Source organism: Sturnira hondurensis, unplaced genomic scaffold (genome assembly GCF_014824575.4).
Source record: "Sturnira hondurensis isolate 20B ecotype Veracruz unplaced genomic scaffold, ASM1482457v3 Scaffold0006496, whole genome shotgun sequence".
Taxonomy (NCBI): domain Eukaryota; kingdom Metazoa; phylum Chordata; class Mammalia; order Chiroptera; family Phyllostomidae; genus Sturnira; species Sturnira hondurensis.
This window is the reverse complement of record NW_028079127.1, coordinates 22,635,548-22,654,319: the sequence shown is the minus strand read 5'-3', so window position 1 is coordinate 22,654,319 and position 18,772 is coordinate 22,635,548. Positions and strand designations below refer to the sequence as shown.

At 34.4% G+C, this 18,772-nt stretch overlaps 1 protein-coding gene across 3 annotated transcripts in view; it reads left to right on the top strand.

Moving 5' to 3' along the window:
- PTPN4 (protein tyrosine phosphatase non-receptor type 4) overlaps positions 1 to 12,988 on the top strand; it is a 272,802-nt gene extending 259,814 nt beyond the window's left edge. For all 3 annotated transcript variants that reach the window (XM_037049882.1, XM_037049881.1, XM_037049880.1), the window contains one exon: positions 4,900 to 12,988. In XM_037049882.1, coding sequence (XP_036905777.1) covers positions 4,900 to 4,986 — 87 coding nt within the window. In that variant the 3' untranslated portion in view covers positions 4,987 to 12,988. The remainder of the gene's footprint in view (positions 1 to 4,899) is intronic.
- The last annotated feature ends 5,784 nt before the right edge of the window (positions 12,989 to 18,772 follow it).

Genomic DNA, 18,772 nt, shown 5'->3' with positions numbered 1-18,772 from the left:
CTCTCTTTAAAAGCAATGAAAAAAATGTTCTCAAATGAGGATTTTTTTTTAAAGAGTTCTTTATATTTTCTGAATACAAATCTCAAATGTTTTCTCCCATGCTATTTTTCGCTTTCTTGATTATGCCATTTAAAGCACCAAGGTTTTTAATTTTGATACAAGGCAGTTTTTTAATCACATATGTGTTTAGTGTCATATTTAAGAAATCATTGCCTAACGAAGTGTCACAAAGATTTATTCTTCTTATTTTCTTCCAAGAGTTGTATAGCTTAGCTCTGACATATAGGTGTCTGATCCATTGCAAGTCAATTTTTGCATATGGATTGAGGTAGGATTCTAGGTTTTATTCTTTTGTATGTGCATATTCAGTTGTCCTAGCCCCATTTTTTGAAAAGATTGTTCTTTTCCCATTAGTTGTCTCTGGGTCCCTTGTCAAAAATCAGTTGCTACAGAAAGGGTTTCTTTCTGAACTTTCAACCCCATTCCATTGATTCAGATGTGTAATCTAATGCTAGTACTACACTGTCTTGATTACTGTAGCTTTGTAATAAAACTAGAAATCAGGTTGTGAATATCCCAGCTCCTTTTGTTTAAGACTGTTTTGGCCATTCTAGGTCCCTTGCATTTCCAAATGAATTTTAGAATTAGTTTTATCTTTTCGTCAATCCCCCTCCCCACAAAAACCGGGAAAGGGATTACATTAAGTCTGTAGCTCATCTTGGGGAGTGTTGCCATCCTAATTATTTTCCATCTTCCAAGTCATGAACACAAAATGTCTTCCCATTTTTAAATGTCTTTTAATTTAAATTTCTTTTGATTATGTTTTATAGTTTTCAGTGTGTAAGCCTTGCACTTCTGTTAAATTTATTCTGACGCATTTTAGTCTTTTTAGGTGCAATTGTAAGTGAAATTGTTTTCTTTCTTCATTTTAGGGACTGATAATTGCTTGAGTATAGAAATAAAATTCACTTTATATATTAGTCATGTATTTCGCAACCTTGCTAAAATCATTGATTAACTCTAATATTAGTTTTTTTGTGTGTGAGTGGATTTTTTAGGATTCTCTATGTACAAGATCATATCATCTTCAAGTAGAGATAGCTTACTTCTTCCTTTCCAATTAAGGTGCCTTTGTTTTCTATTTATCTTATTTTTTCTTTTTTTCTCCTTGCTTTAAACCTGTGCAACATATTAAATAAAGTGCTAAATAAGATATTTCTAACCTTAGAAGGACAGTTTTCAGTTTTTCACCACTAAGTGTTGTGTTAGCCATGGGTTTTTTAAATAAATGCTCTTTCTCAAGTTGAGGGAGTTTCCTGTGTTACAAGTCTGTTGAATGTTTTCATCTTGAAAAGGTACTCAGTTTTCTCAAGTGCTTTTTCTGTGTCTATTGAGGTGATCATGTGGCTTTTGTCTTTTATTCTATTAATGTAATATATTACATTCATTGATTTTTTGATATTAAACTAACCTTGAAGCCCTGGCTGGTGTAGCTCAGTGCATTGAGTGCGGGCCTGCGAACCACACGATCGTGGTTCGATCCCCAGTCAGGGCACATGCCTAGGTTGCAGGCCAGTTCCCAGCAGGGGACCCATGAGAGGCAACCACACATTGATGTTTCTCTCCTTCTCTCCTTCCCTTTCCCTCTAAAGATAAATGAATAAAATCTTTAAAAAAAAAACTAACCTTGAATTTCTGGGATAAATCTTGGATATGGGATATAATTCTTTTAGTATGTTGCTTCATTTGATTTGCTAGTATTTTCTGGAGGTTTTTGTATCTGTATTCACACATATTGGATTTTTTATTTTTTTTTATTTTTTAAATATTTTATTTATTTATCTTTAGAGGGGAAGGGAAGGAGAGAGGAAGAGAAACATCAATGTATGGTTGCTTCTTATGCATCCCCTGCTGGAAACTGGCCCCTGCTGGGAACTGGCCTGCAACCCAGGCATGTGCCCTGACTGGGAATCGAACCACGATTGTCTGGTTCGCAGGCTCGCACTCAATCCATTGAGCTACACCAGCCAGGGCTTTGGATTTTTTATTTTTAATTATAGTAAAATACACAACATAAAACTTTCCACCTTAACAGTTTTTAAGATTACTGTTCAGTAGTGTTAAGTATAATCACACTGTTATGTAACCAGTCTCTAGAACTTTTTCATCTTGCAAAACTAAAATCTTCTCCTTAGACAACAACACTTCATTTCCCTTTCCTCCCAGCCCCTGGCACCCACCATTGTACTTTCTGTTTTTTATGAATTTGACTACTCTAGATATTTCATATAAGTGGAATTCTACATCTTTTTGTATTTAGTTTGTGTCACTTAGCATAATATTCTTGAGGTTCATCCATGTTCTAACATTGTCACAATTTCATTTCTTTTAAGTCTAAAAAATACTTCACTGTATATGTATAGACCACATTTTGTTTATCCTTGCATCTGTTGATGGATATTTCGATTATTTTCAGCTTCTGGTTATTATGAATAATGCTGCTATGCACATGGATATATAAATACCTCTTTGAGAATCTGCTTTCTCAATTTTTTTTCTTGGATATATGCCCAGAATTCAAATCACTGGATCATATCAGACATATAATGAGTTTTGGTTTTGTTTTTACATTGTATATAAAGTCATGATTGTCCCACATTTTGATTGGTTTATATGTCTCCTAAATCTTTTAATCTCTTGCTTCCTTCTACATCTTTTTTCTTGTTACTTGCAATTTATTTGATGAACAAACCAGGTCATTAGTGCTGCATTGTTTTCCACAGTCTGAATTTTACTGACTGCATTCCCAAGGTGGTGGTCTCTATTTTCTAGAAGTGGTAAATTGGATCAGTAGGTCTGAGCAGCCTAAGTGTTTTTATGTTCTTTGTATAAGCAGCACATGTCTGGTTGTCTCTTCTTTGTGATATTAGCAGATTTGAGTGAGCAGTGTCTGCATCATTAATTCATTGGGCTTTTGAAATGATGATATTCTGTCATTCCTTTATTTATTTACTAGCTAGAATACTTCTTTAAAGAGGAACTTCGCATCTGCTATTTGGTTAACCTGTGGCACAGCGTGTATGGAAAAGGCAAAATAAACCTTTGAATAAACCCTTTACAAATAAAAAGTTTAAATCCAAAGTAAACCCTTTACAAATAAAGTTAACCTTTATTTGTAAAATTGTTTATGTAATGAGTTGGTTTACTTAGCTCTCCCAGTGGTGAGCACTTACTTCATTTGTTTTGGTATTACTTGGAAATCATGGATTTATACATGTGTGATGTTTCAACCCTTTGAAGTTATATTTCATAATTCCTAAATTATCCCATTTTTCGCCAGTGGGAGTCTATTCAACTTGGCTCCTGGGCTTTCCTGTCAAGACCCTAGTAACTTACTGTGAATAAAGATGATACGGCTCCAGCTTTGTACAGTTTCTACCCCAAACTTAGAATCTGTAATTCCTCCAAAATGTACTAGTTCTTTTTATTGACAAATTAGTTTAGGAAGCACCTCTGAGAACTAGGGTGTTTTATTGCTCTGGGGTTAGTATTAGTATTTGTTTGTAAAAAAATCTTTAATAGCCAGAGGTAGGAAAACAAAGTTATGGATTAATACTGATGTTTCCAATACACAATCAGGACCATAGCGTTTTTACTTAATGTCTTCAACCTTACATCTTTATTGACTTTGTTCTTTACCAAAAATTATGGTTCTTTACAATACCAGCAGTGAAAGACTTAGAATATCACAAGTGCTCATTTGTTTTATTTTATATTACACAACAACAATCTCAGAATAACTAAACTAACACTACTACCACAAACAGTATGGTTACTGAAAAAAAATTTTGATTTTTTTCTTCAGTCCTTTTTGCTTTCTAGATATATTCTACAAAAGGTATACAAATTACTGTTTCAAAGTCCCTTGGTATAGCTCCTCTCTGTGTAGTTCTGCCATCAACTAAATACACACATTGATTTGTTTCATGTTATTTTCAATTTGTATATTTTTGAAAATTAACTATCTAATTATGGGATGTGTTTATGTGGTTCCAAAGTAAAATCTCTAAAACAAGGAGAAATATATTCCAATGAAGTCTAGTCTCTATCCTTCTCCTGCCCCTGATTTCTTCTTTCTCTGTGTAGGAAATCATTTTTTAATGATTTATCCTTCCCTTGCTTTTTTAAAAACATAGAACAGGGTGAGGCAAATGTAGGTTTACAGCTGTTCATGTGGAAAATAATACAATAATTAATAAATAATAATATATGAGTAAGCTCTGTGTTTCACATCCTCACAACTGCAAACCTATTTTTGCCCCACCCTGTATATTGAGACAGATATTCATACCCCCCTTTCTTTTATGAAGATAACATATTACATGCAGTTTTCTCTTAACGAAATATCCCGGAATCCATCCTATAGTAGTCATTAGACTTTTCTGCCGCCCCCACTGCAGAGTATTCCGCTGTGAGAACGCACTGCAGGTTACTACTCACCTGGAGGCGAGTCGGATTGGCTTATTTTGTTACCATAAATAATTCTGCATTCAATAGCCTTACTTATGAATATGTCTTTTCAACTCCCTTTTCTAGTTCATCTGTGGATAGATTTCTAAAAGTGGGATTGCTGGGTCAATAGCTAAATTAATATAATGTTGTTAGATCCGGACAAATTGCCATCCATGGGGATTGTGGCAATGTTGACAATGCATGAGTGAGTTTTGCCAACAAATTAATGTTGTTAGACTTTCATTTTTTTGCTAGTCGGTTCATGAAGAATGGTATCTCTGTGCAGTTTTTCGCATTTCTTTTATAAGCAAGCCAAGTGAGTTGTTTGTCATTTTTTTGTTTTCTAGTTTTTCTAATCAGTTCTATTTTTTGTATTGTATTTTTCAGAGTCAATACAGATTTGTATGTGAAGCTATTTTGAAAGTTTATGAAGAAGGATTTGTTAAGCCATTAACAACATCATCAAATAAATAAGAAAACAAAAGTTCTGGGATATGTGTTGGAAGACTGCTTTCCATTACATTCTCTGTGCCATAATACTGCTTGTGGGAAATGGCATCTAAACAAAAAAATGAAGAACTAACAAAAACTGAAAATTTCAGCACTGTTGCACTTTATGTTTTAAAAAAGTCACTGTATCAAAACCTAGAATTCATGTGTTTGAAGACTGTTTCATGCTTTGCTCAGAACATACAGTGAATAACTGACTATGTTCAGGGCAATTTATGAAGTTTTACGGTGGTGCCATGCAGTCCCCTTCTGGTAGAAAGCCACAAACAAGGCTTAGAATTCTCATTATCTCTGTTACACACCTGTATTCTGAAAGCAAAAAGAAGGAAACATCAGGTGTTAGCTCTGGTGTTTTCAGTGATTCATGTACTTACTATACTGAACACCAGATTTTATTTTTTAAATTTTAGCAATATCATTTTAAATATTAGCCAATACACTGCCTATGGATGCAGCACATCTTTCCCTCTACTCCCTTGTTCATACCTGCTGTTCATAAGAAGAAAAGTGGAATTGCTTTTCCCAGAAAATGCTGCACATTGTCCATTTACCAGCATCTTAGAGAAAGTATGAATATGAATATATACATTTTCTTAAATTTAATAATGTAACTTATATTTAGCATAAGGTTGGCTTATTCCAAATCATGTGGTCTCACATACTTGATGTAAAGGAATGCATGCATTGTGTCTTAACCCCTTAAGTGCCTTCAGACATCTGTATGTCTAACGAAAAGGCACTCATTTGACCCCACTAGGAAGTATGTAGGTATATTGTACATTTAGATTTGTATGCATTTTGAACCCGTTCACATTTGAAAATAACTTCTTGTTTGAGAGTTATATGGTCAAAGGAGGATAAAGAAGTTCTGTTTCTCACTCAATTCCTGTATTTTGTCACACGAAGCAAACGTAATTTGTGTTCTACTGAGTGAGCACTTTGCTGCTATGGAATTGTTTAAATCTGCACATTCCTTTCCTGACGGACAAGGGTTACAGTTCAGCAGCTGAAGTTAAGAGATGTTTTATTCTTGAAATTTAATATTTATTTTATTCCTAACTTTAGAAATGGCATCTAATATGCACATTAAAGTTAAACATATTGATACTCTAAGCTAAAAGTTAGAGCAGTTAGTTGTGACATTTCTATCACTAACTCTTCAGCACTCATTTCAGTTTGTGTCAAGTTTTGTTTACACTGGTCTGTTGGTCAGGATACTTTGAGCAAGGAATGGAACATTATTGACTTGTTTCTAAATGTAATCCCCCAGTAACTGAAGTGAGAGTTTTCTTGTCATTTTTGTGTATAATTAAATTCTCCATTTTGTAAGTACTTATTAAGTTAAAGCATGTTAATTCATGGAGAATTTTGACTTTTCTGCCTGATAGGAGGAGGATCTGATTCCCTTTAGGGATGTATAGATTTTCCTTTCAGGTTCGTTTTTTTTGTTCTATGTTTTTAAACCTTGAGAGAAAGAACTTTAAATGTAAGTTCTTTCACCCACTTTTAATGTAAGTGGCAATCTCTCACCTTTTGAAATGTTGTATTACACAATTATTTCATATGGATTATAGTCAAAATAGACTTTACTAGTGGTTTCTGAATATTTCAGAATAGTGTTGATAAAAATTTAGAGTTGAATAATAGGTATTTTGGAATGCCATTTAGTGTGAGGGGGAAAATGCACATTTTAAAATCTACAGTATAATCTAAATAATGTTATTTCACATATTTAAGATCTATAATAATAAATTTTAAGAAGTTAATTCCTAAACATTAATAGCCAAGATACCAAATAAATTATTACATTAAAATATTTTAAGTTTTTTTAAGAGGCAAGTAAACATAACCTTTATGTCAAAGAGAAATTCTCTTATCTATTTCTGAATCTCATAACCAAGACAGTGTGAGTAAATAACTGTAGTTTTATTTGAACATTCCATTCTTTACCAACAGATAAATGTAATTTAGGCTGCTATATATGATATGATGATAAGTTGAAAAGTGAAAAAGTAAAATCATTTTGGGGTCTACATAATTAACAACTGTTCTGGCAGTTTTTCACATGAGTTATAAAGAAATTGTGTTCTGTGTGGATAGAATATGACAACCCTAGTTTTTAAAAAGTATGCAGTTATATAGATATAAACAGATAAATGGCATACTAGCGTGTTCTTCAGTTTAGGGCTTTGTTTACACTTCTGGGTTAACTCTAATAACTTTTTGGCAGCGAGCACTGCTGCTTTTTTTAATCATTAATGCCAGTCTTTAAATGACAATATATTAGAAGTTTAGGATTGTATTTAAATTTCTCATGTATCAGTTTTTCATCTGGGAGTTAGTCTCCGTCAGTATTTTTATGTAAAAAAAAATTCTTTTGTAAAGGCATATATATTGGGATCTTAAATTTAAAATAAATTACCCTTTACAGTTTCTTAAAATGAATATGCTAACTATGCTTCCCTGTTCATGCAACAGATAAGACTTTACCCATTACACCTAAGAATTTTTTAACCTGTTTATCAATCTATATAATAATCTAGGAATACTCCTATTTTTGGTACATGAAGTAGTTCTAGATGTCATTCATATCAGTGTAACATTGAATGATAAAAATGCCAAATTTCTTGTATCTAAACTACTCTCTCCCTCCCCTTCCCCTGCCCTTCTCTCTCTCTCTCTTTCAATGCTGACTGTTACTCTCACAAGTGGAAATAGATATTGGTGAATAGGCTTTTGTAAATGCTAAGAAATGATTGTGAAAACCTTTCTAATTTATGATGGTTCTACTGTGTTTGTTTCAAATTTTTGATTGAGCATCTGATTTGAGTCAGCACAGCGTACATAAGAGGAGGAATATTTTGAAATAGACTTTACGTTCACAAGAAGAATTAGTAGTATTTTTTAAACCAGTGCATTCATTCAAAATAGAGGCAGAGTAACAGTGTAAGAAATAATTTTCTTTGTTTTGGCCTGCTAGCACAAGTAGGGGGTAGGGAAAAGGTTGATCATTTTGATTAAGAGTAAAGAGAAAATTTATATATAAAAATTGGTTTCAAATATTATAGAAAGATATGTTAAACCATTAAGACAGTTGCCTGGTGGTTTCCAGTACTAATATTACACATAGAGACACTTTCCTGTGTTTATATATTTGTGCTTCACAAAAGCTAATGCCAACAGAAGTAAAGGATTGCTATTTTAAGTATAGAGTTTTTTATAATTTGTTGGTGGATCTAACCACGTCTAGTCAGGCATTTGGGCAAAATTCTCCTGTTTTTATTAGCAGCACTATAACTTTAGAGCTAAAAGGAACTTGAAAGATTTTTATCCAATCTCACTTTCTATTATCTTAGACAACATATATGTGATCATCATAAGTTTGCAGGAATTTTAGTCTGTTTCAGCACAAGAATTACACTCAGGCAGTTCTTTCATTCAATAACTATGATGACCTTAGAAGATGTCACTGAATTTATAAAATGAGTAGACTTTTTAAAGTAATCCTAATTAGGACCTTGACTCAATTTGCTAGCCATGCTTCCTTGACAGATCATGAGCTTTTGGGAGGTATTTAAGCTGATATACTTGCAGTGTGAAAACATTCTAAAATGCAAATTAGAAGACTAATTTTTAAAAAGACTTAACATGAAACTAAGAATTAAAATACACGTCCACTTGGAATCAATTTATGTTCATAATGTGAACATGTAGTAGAATTACAGCATTACTTGTTTTATAATCTTATCAGGAAGAGAGAAGGAAACAAGAAATTTTTAACAATGTTCTATTTGACATCTGTGTTTTGAATATTTAAAATACTCTGATGGTAAGTTTGCCAAAGTAGGTTTGAATTCATAAAAATTATACCATAATAGTGTGGGATATGTTTACATCTTTTATTTTGTTACAGTTAATGTGTAGTTCATGTGTATTTAAGTCACTTAGAATAAATGCACTATGGTAAAATATGTTGGAATAAACATGTCTTAATAATATGACAAGACCAAGAGGAATTCTGCCGCAGCCTGCTTTACTTAATGTCACATCAACAAAGTAGCTGTATTAGCATTGCTTACTTCCCACATTTGCTTCAGCTGTCCAAGCACAAGTTCTGCAAGCATTATTTTGTGTGTTCTTTCCAAGTAAAATGGCTGTTATTGAAACCAACTGGATTAATTTCATCAAATCAAAATTACTGATCTGTTGGTAAAGACTTATTGGTGCCTCAGTATGATCACAACACAACTTTAGCAACCACTTTTTAAAATTCTTTAAGAATCATATAGATACAAGTACATTTAAATAATAAAACCTTTTAGGGCTGTTAGTAGACAATTTTAGCCATTTTATAAAGAGCCTATGAAATTAATCTCTAAGTTGTATTTTTAGGTGTTCAATTTACTTTAGAATGTCTGCAGCAATTACCAACACACTTTTTTATTGTGTACAGATACCGTTCTTAGTAGCAATTACAATAAGCCTTTCAATGTTATCAGGAAAAAGCATGCCCTATGTCAGTCAGAATTGAGACATTTAATTTTTATAATCTTGGTGAAGTTGTAATGGGCAAACACCAAACTGTTACTTGTTTCCTATCTAAATTTGCTGCTATTTATTTCTGTTTTTCCATGGCAGTTTACTGTCAGTTTCTAAAGTTTTATATTCATTCTTTTTATTTTAGTAATGCAAGCTAAATGAGTAGCCAAAGTAGTATCTACCTGGGGGCAGTTCATCAACATTGACTAAATATGGTTCATTGTATAAATAAGTAAACTGATTTTTTTTTAATTTACTAAGTGAAAGTTACTAGCAATATTGGAAGTTAAAGACTACAATTTTAGCAGGAAGTCTTAATGTTTAACTTCCTGAAACCTTTTAAAATTTCAACCATAAGAGTGAAAATGTTTTAAAACCTTGTAGTACTCATAAAAGTTTCAGTTAAACACTGTTGAATTTTCCTCTTATGGTGTAAATGACATGGATAGTATTTTTCTATGGGCGAAAGATTGAAACTTTTATTTCATTGTTTAAAAAGGAAAAAATGATATTTGTATGTCTTTCATGCTGTAAAGAAAATGAATGTATCTTTAAATGTTCTTAGAATTATGATTTCATTGTAAGGATACTCTTTGTTAAAAAAAAAGTCAGTGAGGGATGGAAAAGGAAAGGAAGAGGTATTTCACTTAACTCTACAAAATGCAATTTTAGAAGAAAATGTAGTTTTGTAATAAATAAGAGCAATCATTATTGAAGCATATTTCAAATATAGTGTACATTCTTTTTCATTTTGTTTTGTTTTAGTTTTAGAATAGTAAATTTCAAGGAAATTTGTGCATACTGTTTTTAAGTGTAATATAACTGATTTCTAGACTTCTCTAGAGTGTAGGAGGTTCATTTTGTGTGAGGGTTAGTGTTCTGCTGAATGTGTTTACCGTGAATGAAAGTTCTCAGGCTTTGTCACTATTGCAGCAACAGTGAGGACATCATTGTAAGAGCATGACTTTGATGAAGCCAGAAAACTGTGCCTAAGATTTACCCCAGTAAACATGTGCAGAGGCCCCTGACAAAGAGTTTTGCCTTTTTATTCTCAGTATCTTAGATGAGCCCAACTCTGCCTTGTAGCAGTGCTGTCTTATGTGTTTAAGGGTTTATTAAGTCTACTGAAAACAAAAAACCAGAAAGCCTACATTTTAAACCAACATCTTTAGGTATGATTTATTTATTCAACAATTTCTTTGAAAAGTAGTAGTTATTTATAACTCATTAAACTTGACTCAATGGAGCCTTCATTATTTTGACACCTGCTTCCATCCCTCTAACTTGTAAAATATCATTGATTTTCATTTACAGTAGAGTCTTTGTGAAGTACATACCCTGAATAACTAACTATAAGATGATATCTTCCTTGTTAAGTTTTATTAACAGTTACTAAAAGATTTGGATTAGGCCTCCTTAATCCTGGAAGTTTCCAAAATTTAGCAGTAGTCTTTGTGATGACCTTAACTGCAATGGCACATTGCTAAATGAAAAGGATCACCACGAAGCCATCAAGAAGGCTCATCTCTGCTTACAGTCGTAGACCCAAATAGGTACTGATTTGTGGTTTCCCCAAATCCACTGCAGTCACAATTGAACCCATTTTACCTTTTATTTGAAAAGAAGCTTTTTAGTTTTTACTTTTGAATTATAGTGTTCCAGTTTATTTGCCTTTCTGGGCAAGAAAACTTCAACCCAGTTCTGATATTCCCTTACCTCCATCTTTTCCCACCCCTCAGTGAGTTGACAAGGTTATTCATTGCTGTTTTCTGTAGAGTAGGCCAAATTTCAGTGCTGATATTGATTCCTGGAATTTCAAATAGTAGCACTTTATTTCATGCTTACTACTGACTTAATTTATACATTTGAAAATATACTAGTGTCTTGTAAATATGGAAAAAATTAATGGATTAGTATGTAGAGCTCATTTGGACCCAATATAAATGCTTACAGTGATCTTTTGATCATTTGATACTTAAAAAGTAACATGTGATTTTAGCCTTGCCACTTTTCTGTAATTTATTTAGTACAATAAAGGCTACCCAGTTGACTGTATTGCTGGACTCAGTTCTCTCAGCTAGCTCAACCAAGTTTGGTTTACTGTAATCATTTCTGATTTGCATTTTTGTATATTACATAAATACTTGGAGATCCATTCATTTAGTTTTGTGTTGCACCTAGGGGTTAAGTCAATATTGCACCACAAGTAAGTTGAGGGGGCAAGGTCCTGACACTATAAGGACATATCAAGGGACAGGATTTAAGAAACTAAAAACAGTTTACATTAAGCTGTTTTTATATTCTATCATTAGAATATATGTGCTTTAAAAAATTAAAACTGTCCAACCTAGTGTTCTATAGCATCAGGACATTGCATTTACAATTCATATTGTAATCTTTTCAGATAAGAAAAGCTAGTCTTTATTTTCTACAGTGTAGGCTTGGTTTTAGGACAAATAGTTTACTATATACTCATAAGTGATATTCTAAGCAGTAGTTTTTAAAATAATTATTTCTATGTAGCAGGTGTTTTAATTTGGGTTTTTTCCCTTGTATCAGGTGCTATATGTAAATATGAAGAGCAAAATGTCAGTTAAAAATAGTTTATTTCCTAATTAAAATAGTTTTACAATTCTGCCATTTCACATTTCATTGTACTGAACTCATAGCAAATGGAATTACCCCTAATTTTTTAAGTTAACTCTTCTATCACTTTACAAAAATATGTTTTGATAGGATTTGTTCCCTAATTAAGAGGCAAAGAAGTTTAGGGTTTACCTAAAATGTGTAAGCTTGGATTTGGTCAACACTGGATAATCTGAATGTCACTATTCATGTGTCATTTCCACCTACTGTATGCTTGGAAGACCTTGTGTATTTGAATATTGGTGAAAAATTATAATTCCTATTCATGTAAAAATATGAATACCAATAGCAAATAGGATTAAAATGCTGATTTGCATTAAAACTTTTAGTGGTAAGAGTGATTTATATTATGTAAAATGCTATGTCATACTTTGTTGGCCATATTCATTTGATTGAGAAATATTTGTTCAGGTACAAACGTGAAAAAACTTGAGCTGTGACTTAAATTGTTCAATTACTAAATAAAGATGTGCTTTAGTAATTTAAAGTATAGGAGTTTTAAAGATTATTTTATGGGAGTTTATTTGTTGGACTTTTCTGTCAGTGGTTATATTCATTCATGTGTGATCGGAAGACTCTATAAGAATGCTAAGTACTACATTTAAGTCTAGAATTTCTGGTTCACAGTGTGGCTGTATTGGGTGAGGGGTGGGGATAAGTAAGGAACTAAAAGAAATTTAGAAGAATAATGCCTGGTGTTCTCCCAGCACCAGCCCCTACAGTCTGGTATTTCTAATATAAGACCTTGTCAATCAAAATAAAGAAACTTCCTATTCCTGAAGTCAGTTTGCTTCATATCTGTCCCAAGTGCAATTAATCTTGCCACTTTTCATCAGAAAGAAAATAATTTCTTGGGGAAAATATTCATTAATTATATATTAATGAATATATAATTAATATATTCAAGTATACAGATTTATGATTATGCCATGTCTGTTCTTACCTACAAGATTATAACACTATAAACAGACCTTTGATCATGATGGAAGCATAGGTAGACACACTGCACCTCCTCACTCAACCAGAGAGAATTACAACTAAACTTCAAAACAACACTGAGAACTCAGAAAATTGAGCAGTATGCAAGTCCAACAACTAAGGATTTAAAGAAGCCACATTCAGCCAAATGGGTAAGAGGGCCGGAGACACAGATGGGCAAAGAGACAAGGAGATGCAGTGTGGCACGGAGGTGGTGATGGTGGCAGAATGGGCAGTACCACATTCGGGTGTGGTGGATAAAAATTGGGAGGAATACCTTGGGAGCAAGTGATCCCAGCCCCAGGCCAGACCTCATAGCCCAGGGTTGCAGGCACCAAGAAGATAAACCCCATAACTTCTGACTTAGGGCAGCAGAAGAAATTGCTATATTTTTCAGTAGACTGCTTAGAGGGTCCACACAGTCTTCGAATGTGTGCAAACCCACCCACTCATATTCAGCACTAAGGCAACAAGCTCTAAGGATGCCAGTTACATGCCAGGAGAAGTTGAAGTGACTGGAAATGGGATGAGTGTTCAAGTAAGCCTCCAGAAGCCAGGCAGTGGCACTGTCCCTTCTGTGAGCTCTCCGCACACACAGGCACAAGCAGTGAAGCAGGTTGCCCCATCCTGGCAATTACCTAAGACTGCCCCACACAATATACAGCTGCCTTTTTTACACTATACCACACTACCAAGGGAGTCAAAGCAGCAGTACCTAATACACGAAAACAAACACAAGAAGGCTTCCAAATTTGAGGAGACAGGTATGGCCCAAATGAAAACAGAACATAACTCCAGAAAAAAGAATTAAGACATAACCAACCTATTAGATGCAGAGTTCACAACAGTGGTAATCAGGATGCTCAATGAATTCACTGAGTATGACAATGGCATAAAAACACCCAGGAAGAAACAAAGGTTACACTAATGAAAATAAAAGAAAAATCTACAGGGAAAAAAACTCGAAGCCAGGATTCAATCAATTATTTGGAACATAAGGAAGAAATCAGCATTCAATGAAAATAGCAAGAAGAAACAAGAATTCCTTCCCGAAAATGTATAAGAAGCCTCTGGGACATCTCCAGATGTACCAACATCCGAATCATAGGGGTGCCAGTAGAAGGAGAGGAAGAGCAAAAAGTTGAAAACTTATTTGAAAAAATAACAAGACGCCCTGGCTGGTATAGCTCAGTGGATTGAGTGCGGGCCTGCAAACCACACGATCACAGTTCGATTCCCAGTCAGGGCACATGCCTGGGTTGCAGGCCAGTTCCCAGCCAGGGGACTCATGAGAGGCAATCATACATTGATATTTCTGTCCTTCTCTCCTTCCCTTCCCCTCTAAAAATAAATAAACAAAATCTTTTAAAAAATAACAAGAAAACTTTCATAATTTGACAAAGGAAATAGACATACAAGTCCAGTTAGCAGAGAGTCTCAAACAAGTTGGACCCAAAGAGGATGACACTATGACACATAATTAAAATGCCAAAGGTTAAAGATAAAGAGAATCTTAAAAGCAGGAAGAGAAAAGCATAGAGTAACCTGCAAAGGAGTTCCCATAAGACTGTCACCTGATTTCTCAAAAGAAACTTTTCAGGCTAGAAGGAACTGGCAAGAAATATTCAAAGTGATGAAAAGTAAGGACCAACAACCTTGATTATCCAACAAAACTATCATTTAGATGGAAGGGTAGATAAAGTGCTTCCCAGACAAGGTAAAGCTAAGGAACTTCATTATCACCAAGCCAGTGTTTCATGAAATGTTAAAGAGACTTATTTAAGAGAAAGAAGGTCAAAACCATGAGCATTAAAATGGCAATAAATTCACAACTCTCAACAACTGAATCTAAAAAAAAAAAGAAACCAACAAACAAAAACCCTAAGGAAACCAGAACAGGAACAGAATCATATATACAGAGATCATTTGGAGGGTTATCCACTGGGAGCGGGGAGGGGGACAATAAGAGAAAAGGTGCAGGGATTAAGCATAATCACTATGTACAAAATGGACAGGGGAAGGTTAAGAATAGTATGGAAATGGAGAAGCCCAAGAACTTACATGCATGACCCATGGACATGAAGTAAGGGGGGAGCATTGCTGAAAGGAAGGATGGTACAGTGTGGATGGGGGCAAAGGAGGAAAAATTAGGACAACTAATAGCATAATCAATAAAATATTTTTTAAAAATATAAATATAAGGATGACCCAAGAGGAGTTCTAAAAGCCTCTTCCACATTCACCACAACTAAAGATAGTTCCCCTCAAATCAATGGCAGCTTCTGCTAAATTTCTTGTATTCTTTGGGGGAGAAATATGTGCATGCANAACAGAATCATATATACAGAGATCATTTGGAGGGTTATCCACTGGGAGCGGGGAGGGGGACAATGAGAGAAAAGGTGCAGGGATTAAGCATAATTACTATGTACAAAATGGACAGGGGAAGGTTAAGAATAGTATGGAAATGGAGAAGCCCAAGAACTTACATGCATGACCCATGGACATGAAGTAAGGGGGGAGCATTGCTGAAAGGAAGGATGGTACAGTGTGGATGGGGGCAAAGGAGGAAAAATTAGGACAACTAATAGCATAATCAATAAAATATTTTTTAAAAATATAAATATAAGGATGACCCAAGAGGAGTTCTAAAAGCCTCTTCCACATTCACCACAACTAAAGATAGTTCCCCTCAAATCAATGGCAGCTTCTGCTAAATTTCTTGTATTCTTTGGGGGAGAAATATGTGCATGCATTTGTGTGTACATATACATTTTGTTCATGTCAAAAGATTGAATATATATTCTAAGCTTGCTCTGTCATCTTGGAAATATCTCTGTATCAGCATATTCATGTCTACCTCATTCTTTTTAATTATTGCTTATACTCCATAATATGGGTATGCCATAATTTAACTTCTTGGTGGACACTTAGCTTGTTTCTAGTTTATACTGTACAAACAATGCTCCAATGAGCATTCTCATGCAAATATTTTCATTAAATATCACAAGTAATGCATAGGATAAATTTCTAGCAGTGGAGTTGCTAAGTCATAGGGCACCTGCATTTTTATTTATTTATTATTTTTTAAAGATTTTATTTATTTATCTTTAGTGGGGAAGGAAAGGGGAGAGGGAGAGAAATATCAGTGTATGGATTCCTCTTGTTTGTCCCCTGCTGGGAACTGGCCTGCAACCCAGGCATGTGCCCTGACTGGGAATCGAACCGCAATCCTTTGGTTCACAGGCCCACACTCAATCCACTAAGCTACACCAGCCAGGGCCATTTTTAAATTTTAGTGAACCTTGTCTAATTGCTCTGAGAGAAGATTATACCAGTTTATACTCCCAACCAAAGCAAATGAAAATGTTTCCTCACATTATTATTAGAACTTCTATCAAATTTAATTTTTTGCTCATCTTATAAATGAGATATTTTATTTCTGTGTATTTCTTATGTTGGGTTAAATAGATTTTCATTTTTATTAACCCTATGTATTTTTTATTTCTAAGTTTCTTATTGCTACTCTTTCTTATATCAAGTTGTATAGTATTTAATTCAGTATGAGATGTTAGAAATTGAAGAAATTAGTCATTTGTCAGTCATATGTTACAAAACCTGTTTCTTATGGTGTTATGTTTGACTTCTTTTTGAGGGCTGGAGTAAGTAGTATGATCACATTTTTAGTACTTTTATAAACAAATGTATCAACCTTTTTAATGACTTTTGTGTTTAGGGTATACCTGCAAAAGTTTTTTTTAATTTCTGTTAACATTCCATCTGTGCCTAAAGCTTTTCTAAGCACCATCGAAATGACCTTCTCAGGACACTAATGCTCTTCCCTCTTGTGCCCTCCCTTTGCTATCATCAACAGCTCTCAGTTATGCTGGAGCTCTTCTAGTTTAAGCAAATAAGTTGTTTATTTGCTAACCTGCACATGCGTATGTGTTTACCTTCATTATATCAATTTAATTAATTATTTATCACATAAAACAATAAAATGCGTGAAAAGGGTAAGGTGTTTTGCAAAGACTTATAAGATGTCATTTAAAGTTTATTCTTTAGCCCTGGCTGATGTAGCTCAGTGAATTGAGTGTGGGCTGCAAACCGAAGGGTTGCTGCCTCGATTCCCAGTCAGGGCACATGCCTGGGTTGCAGGCCAGGTCCCCAGTGGGTGCCACTTGAGAGTCAACCAAACATTGATATTTCTCTCTGTCTCCTTCTTTCTCCCCTCCCCTCTCTCTAAAAATAAATAAAATTAAAAAATAAACTTTATTCTTTAAATTTCTATTTTAAAAATAGTGAAAGCTAGACAATTATGATAGATTAATTAAGAAAGAATAGGTGACATACGTGAGAGACTAGAGCACAAAGATAGATATCTCACTGACTCTGATTTTTGGCACAAAGACTAAGGAGCTATAACCAGTCTTGAACTCAAAGTAAAAAGGTTTGGTCTTACATAAAAAGACACAAATGAAACATCTTTTTCTTTAAAAATTTTATTTACTTCTTTTTAGAGAGGGGGAGGGAGGGAGAAAGAGTGGGAAAGATAAACAGCAATGTGTGGTTGCCTCTTGAGCACCTCCCTTCTTGAGACCTGCCCGGAAACTCAGGAACATGCCCTGACTGGGAATTGAACTGGTGACCCTGTGGTTTACAGTCTGGTACTCCACTCATTGAGCCACATTAGCCAGGGCGCAAATGAAATATCTTAAGCTAGAACAAAATGCATGAATTTTTAAATTTCTCCTTTAAATGTTTTTTATTTGATCAACCAACTATTACTTTTCCCATCAGATATATGGGATACTTAGATATGTTAAATACTTAATTTTTAAACATTGGTTAAATGTTTTTAAACATGGCTATCATAAACAAAGCAATAAACAACAAATGCTGGAGAGGGTGTGGGGAAAAGGGGACTCTGGTCCACTGTTGGTGGGATTGCAGACTGGTACAACCATTATGGAAAACAGTATGGAATTTTCTCAGAAAACTAAAATTGGACTTGCCTTTTGACCCAGCAATTCCACTGCTGGGATTGTATCCTAAGAACCCTAAAACACCAATCCCAAAGAACCTATGCACCCCAATGTTCATAGCAGCACAATTTACAATAGCCAAGAGTTGGAAGCAACCTAGGTGCCCGTCAGTAAATGAATGGATCAAAAAACTATGGTACATATACACAATGGAATTTTATGCTGCAGAAAGAAAGAAGGAGCTCCTACCTTTTGCAACAACATGGATGGAACTGGAAAGCATTATGCTGAGTGAAATAAGCCAGGTGTTGAAGGACAAATACCATATGATCTCACCTCTAACAGGAAGCTAAACAACAAAGCAAACAAGCAAGCAAAATATAACCAAAGACACTGAAATAGAGAACAGGCTGACAGTGACCAGAGGGGAGAAGGGAGGGAATTTCAGGGGAAATAAGGGAGGGATTTAGAGGAACCTGTATAAAGGATACATGGACAACAACTGAGAAGGGTGGAAATGGGAGGGAGGGGGGATGATGGGGGGTGGGATGGGATGGGAGTAATAGACAGAAAACTATACTTGAAAAATAATTAAATAAAAA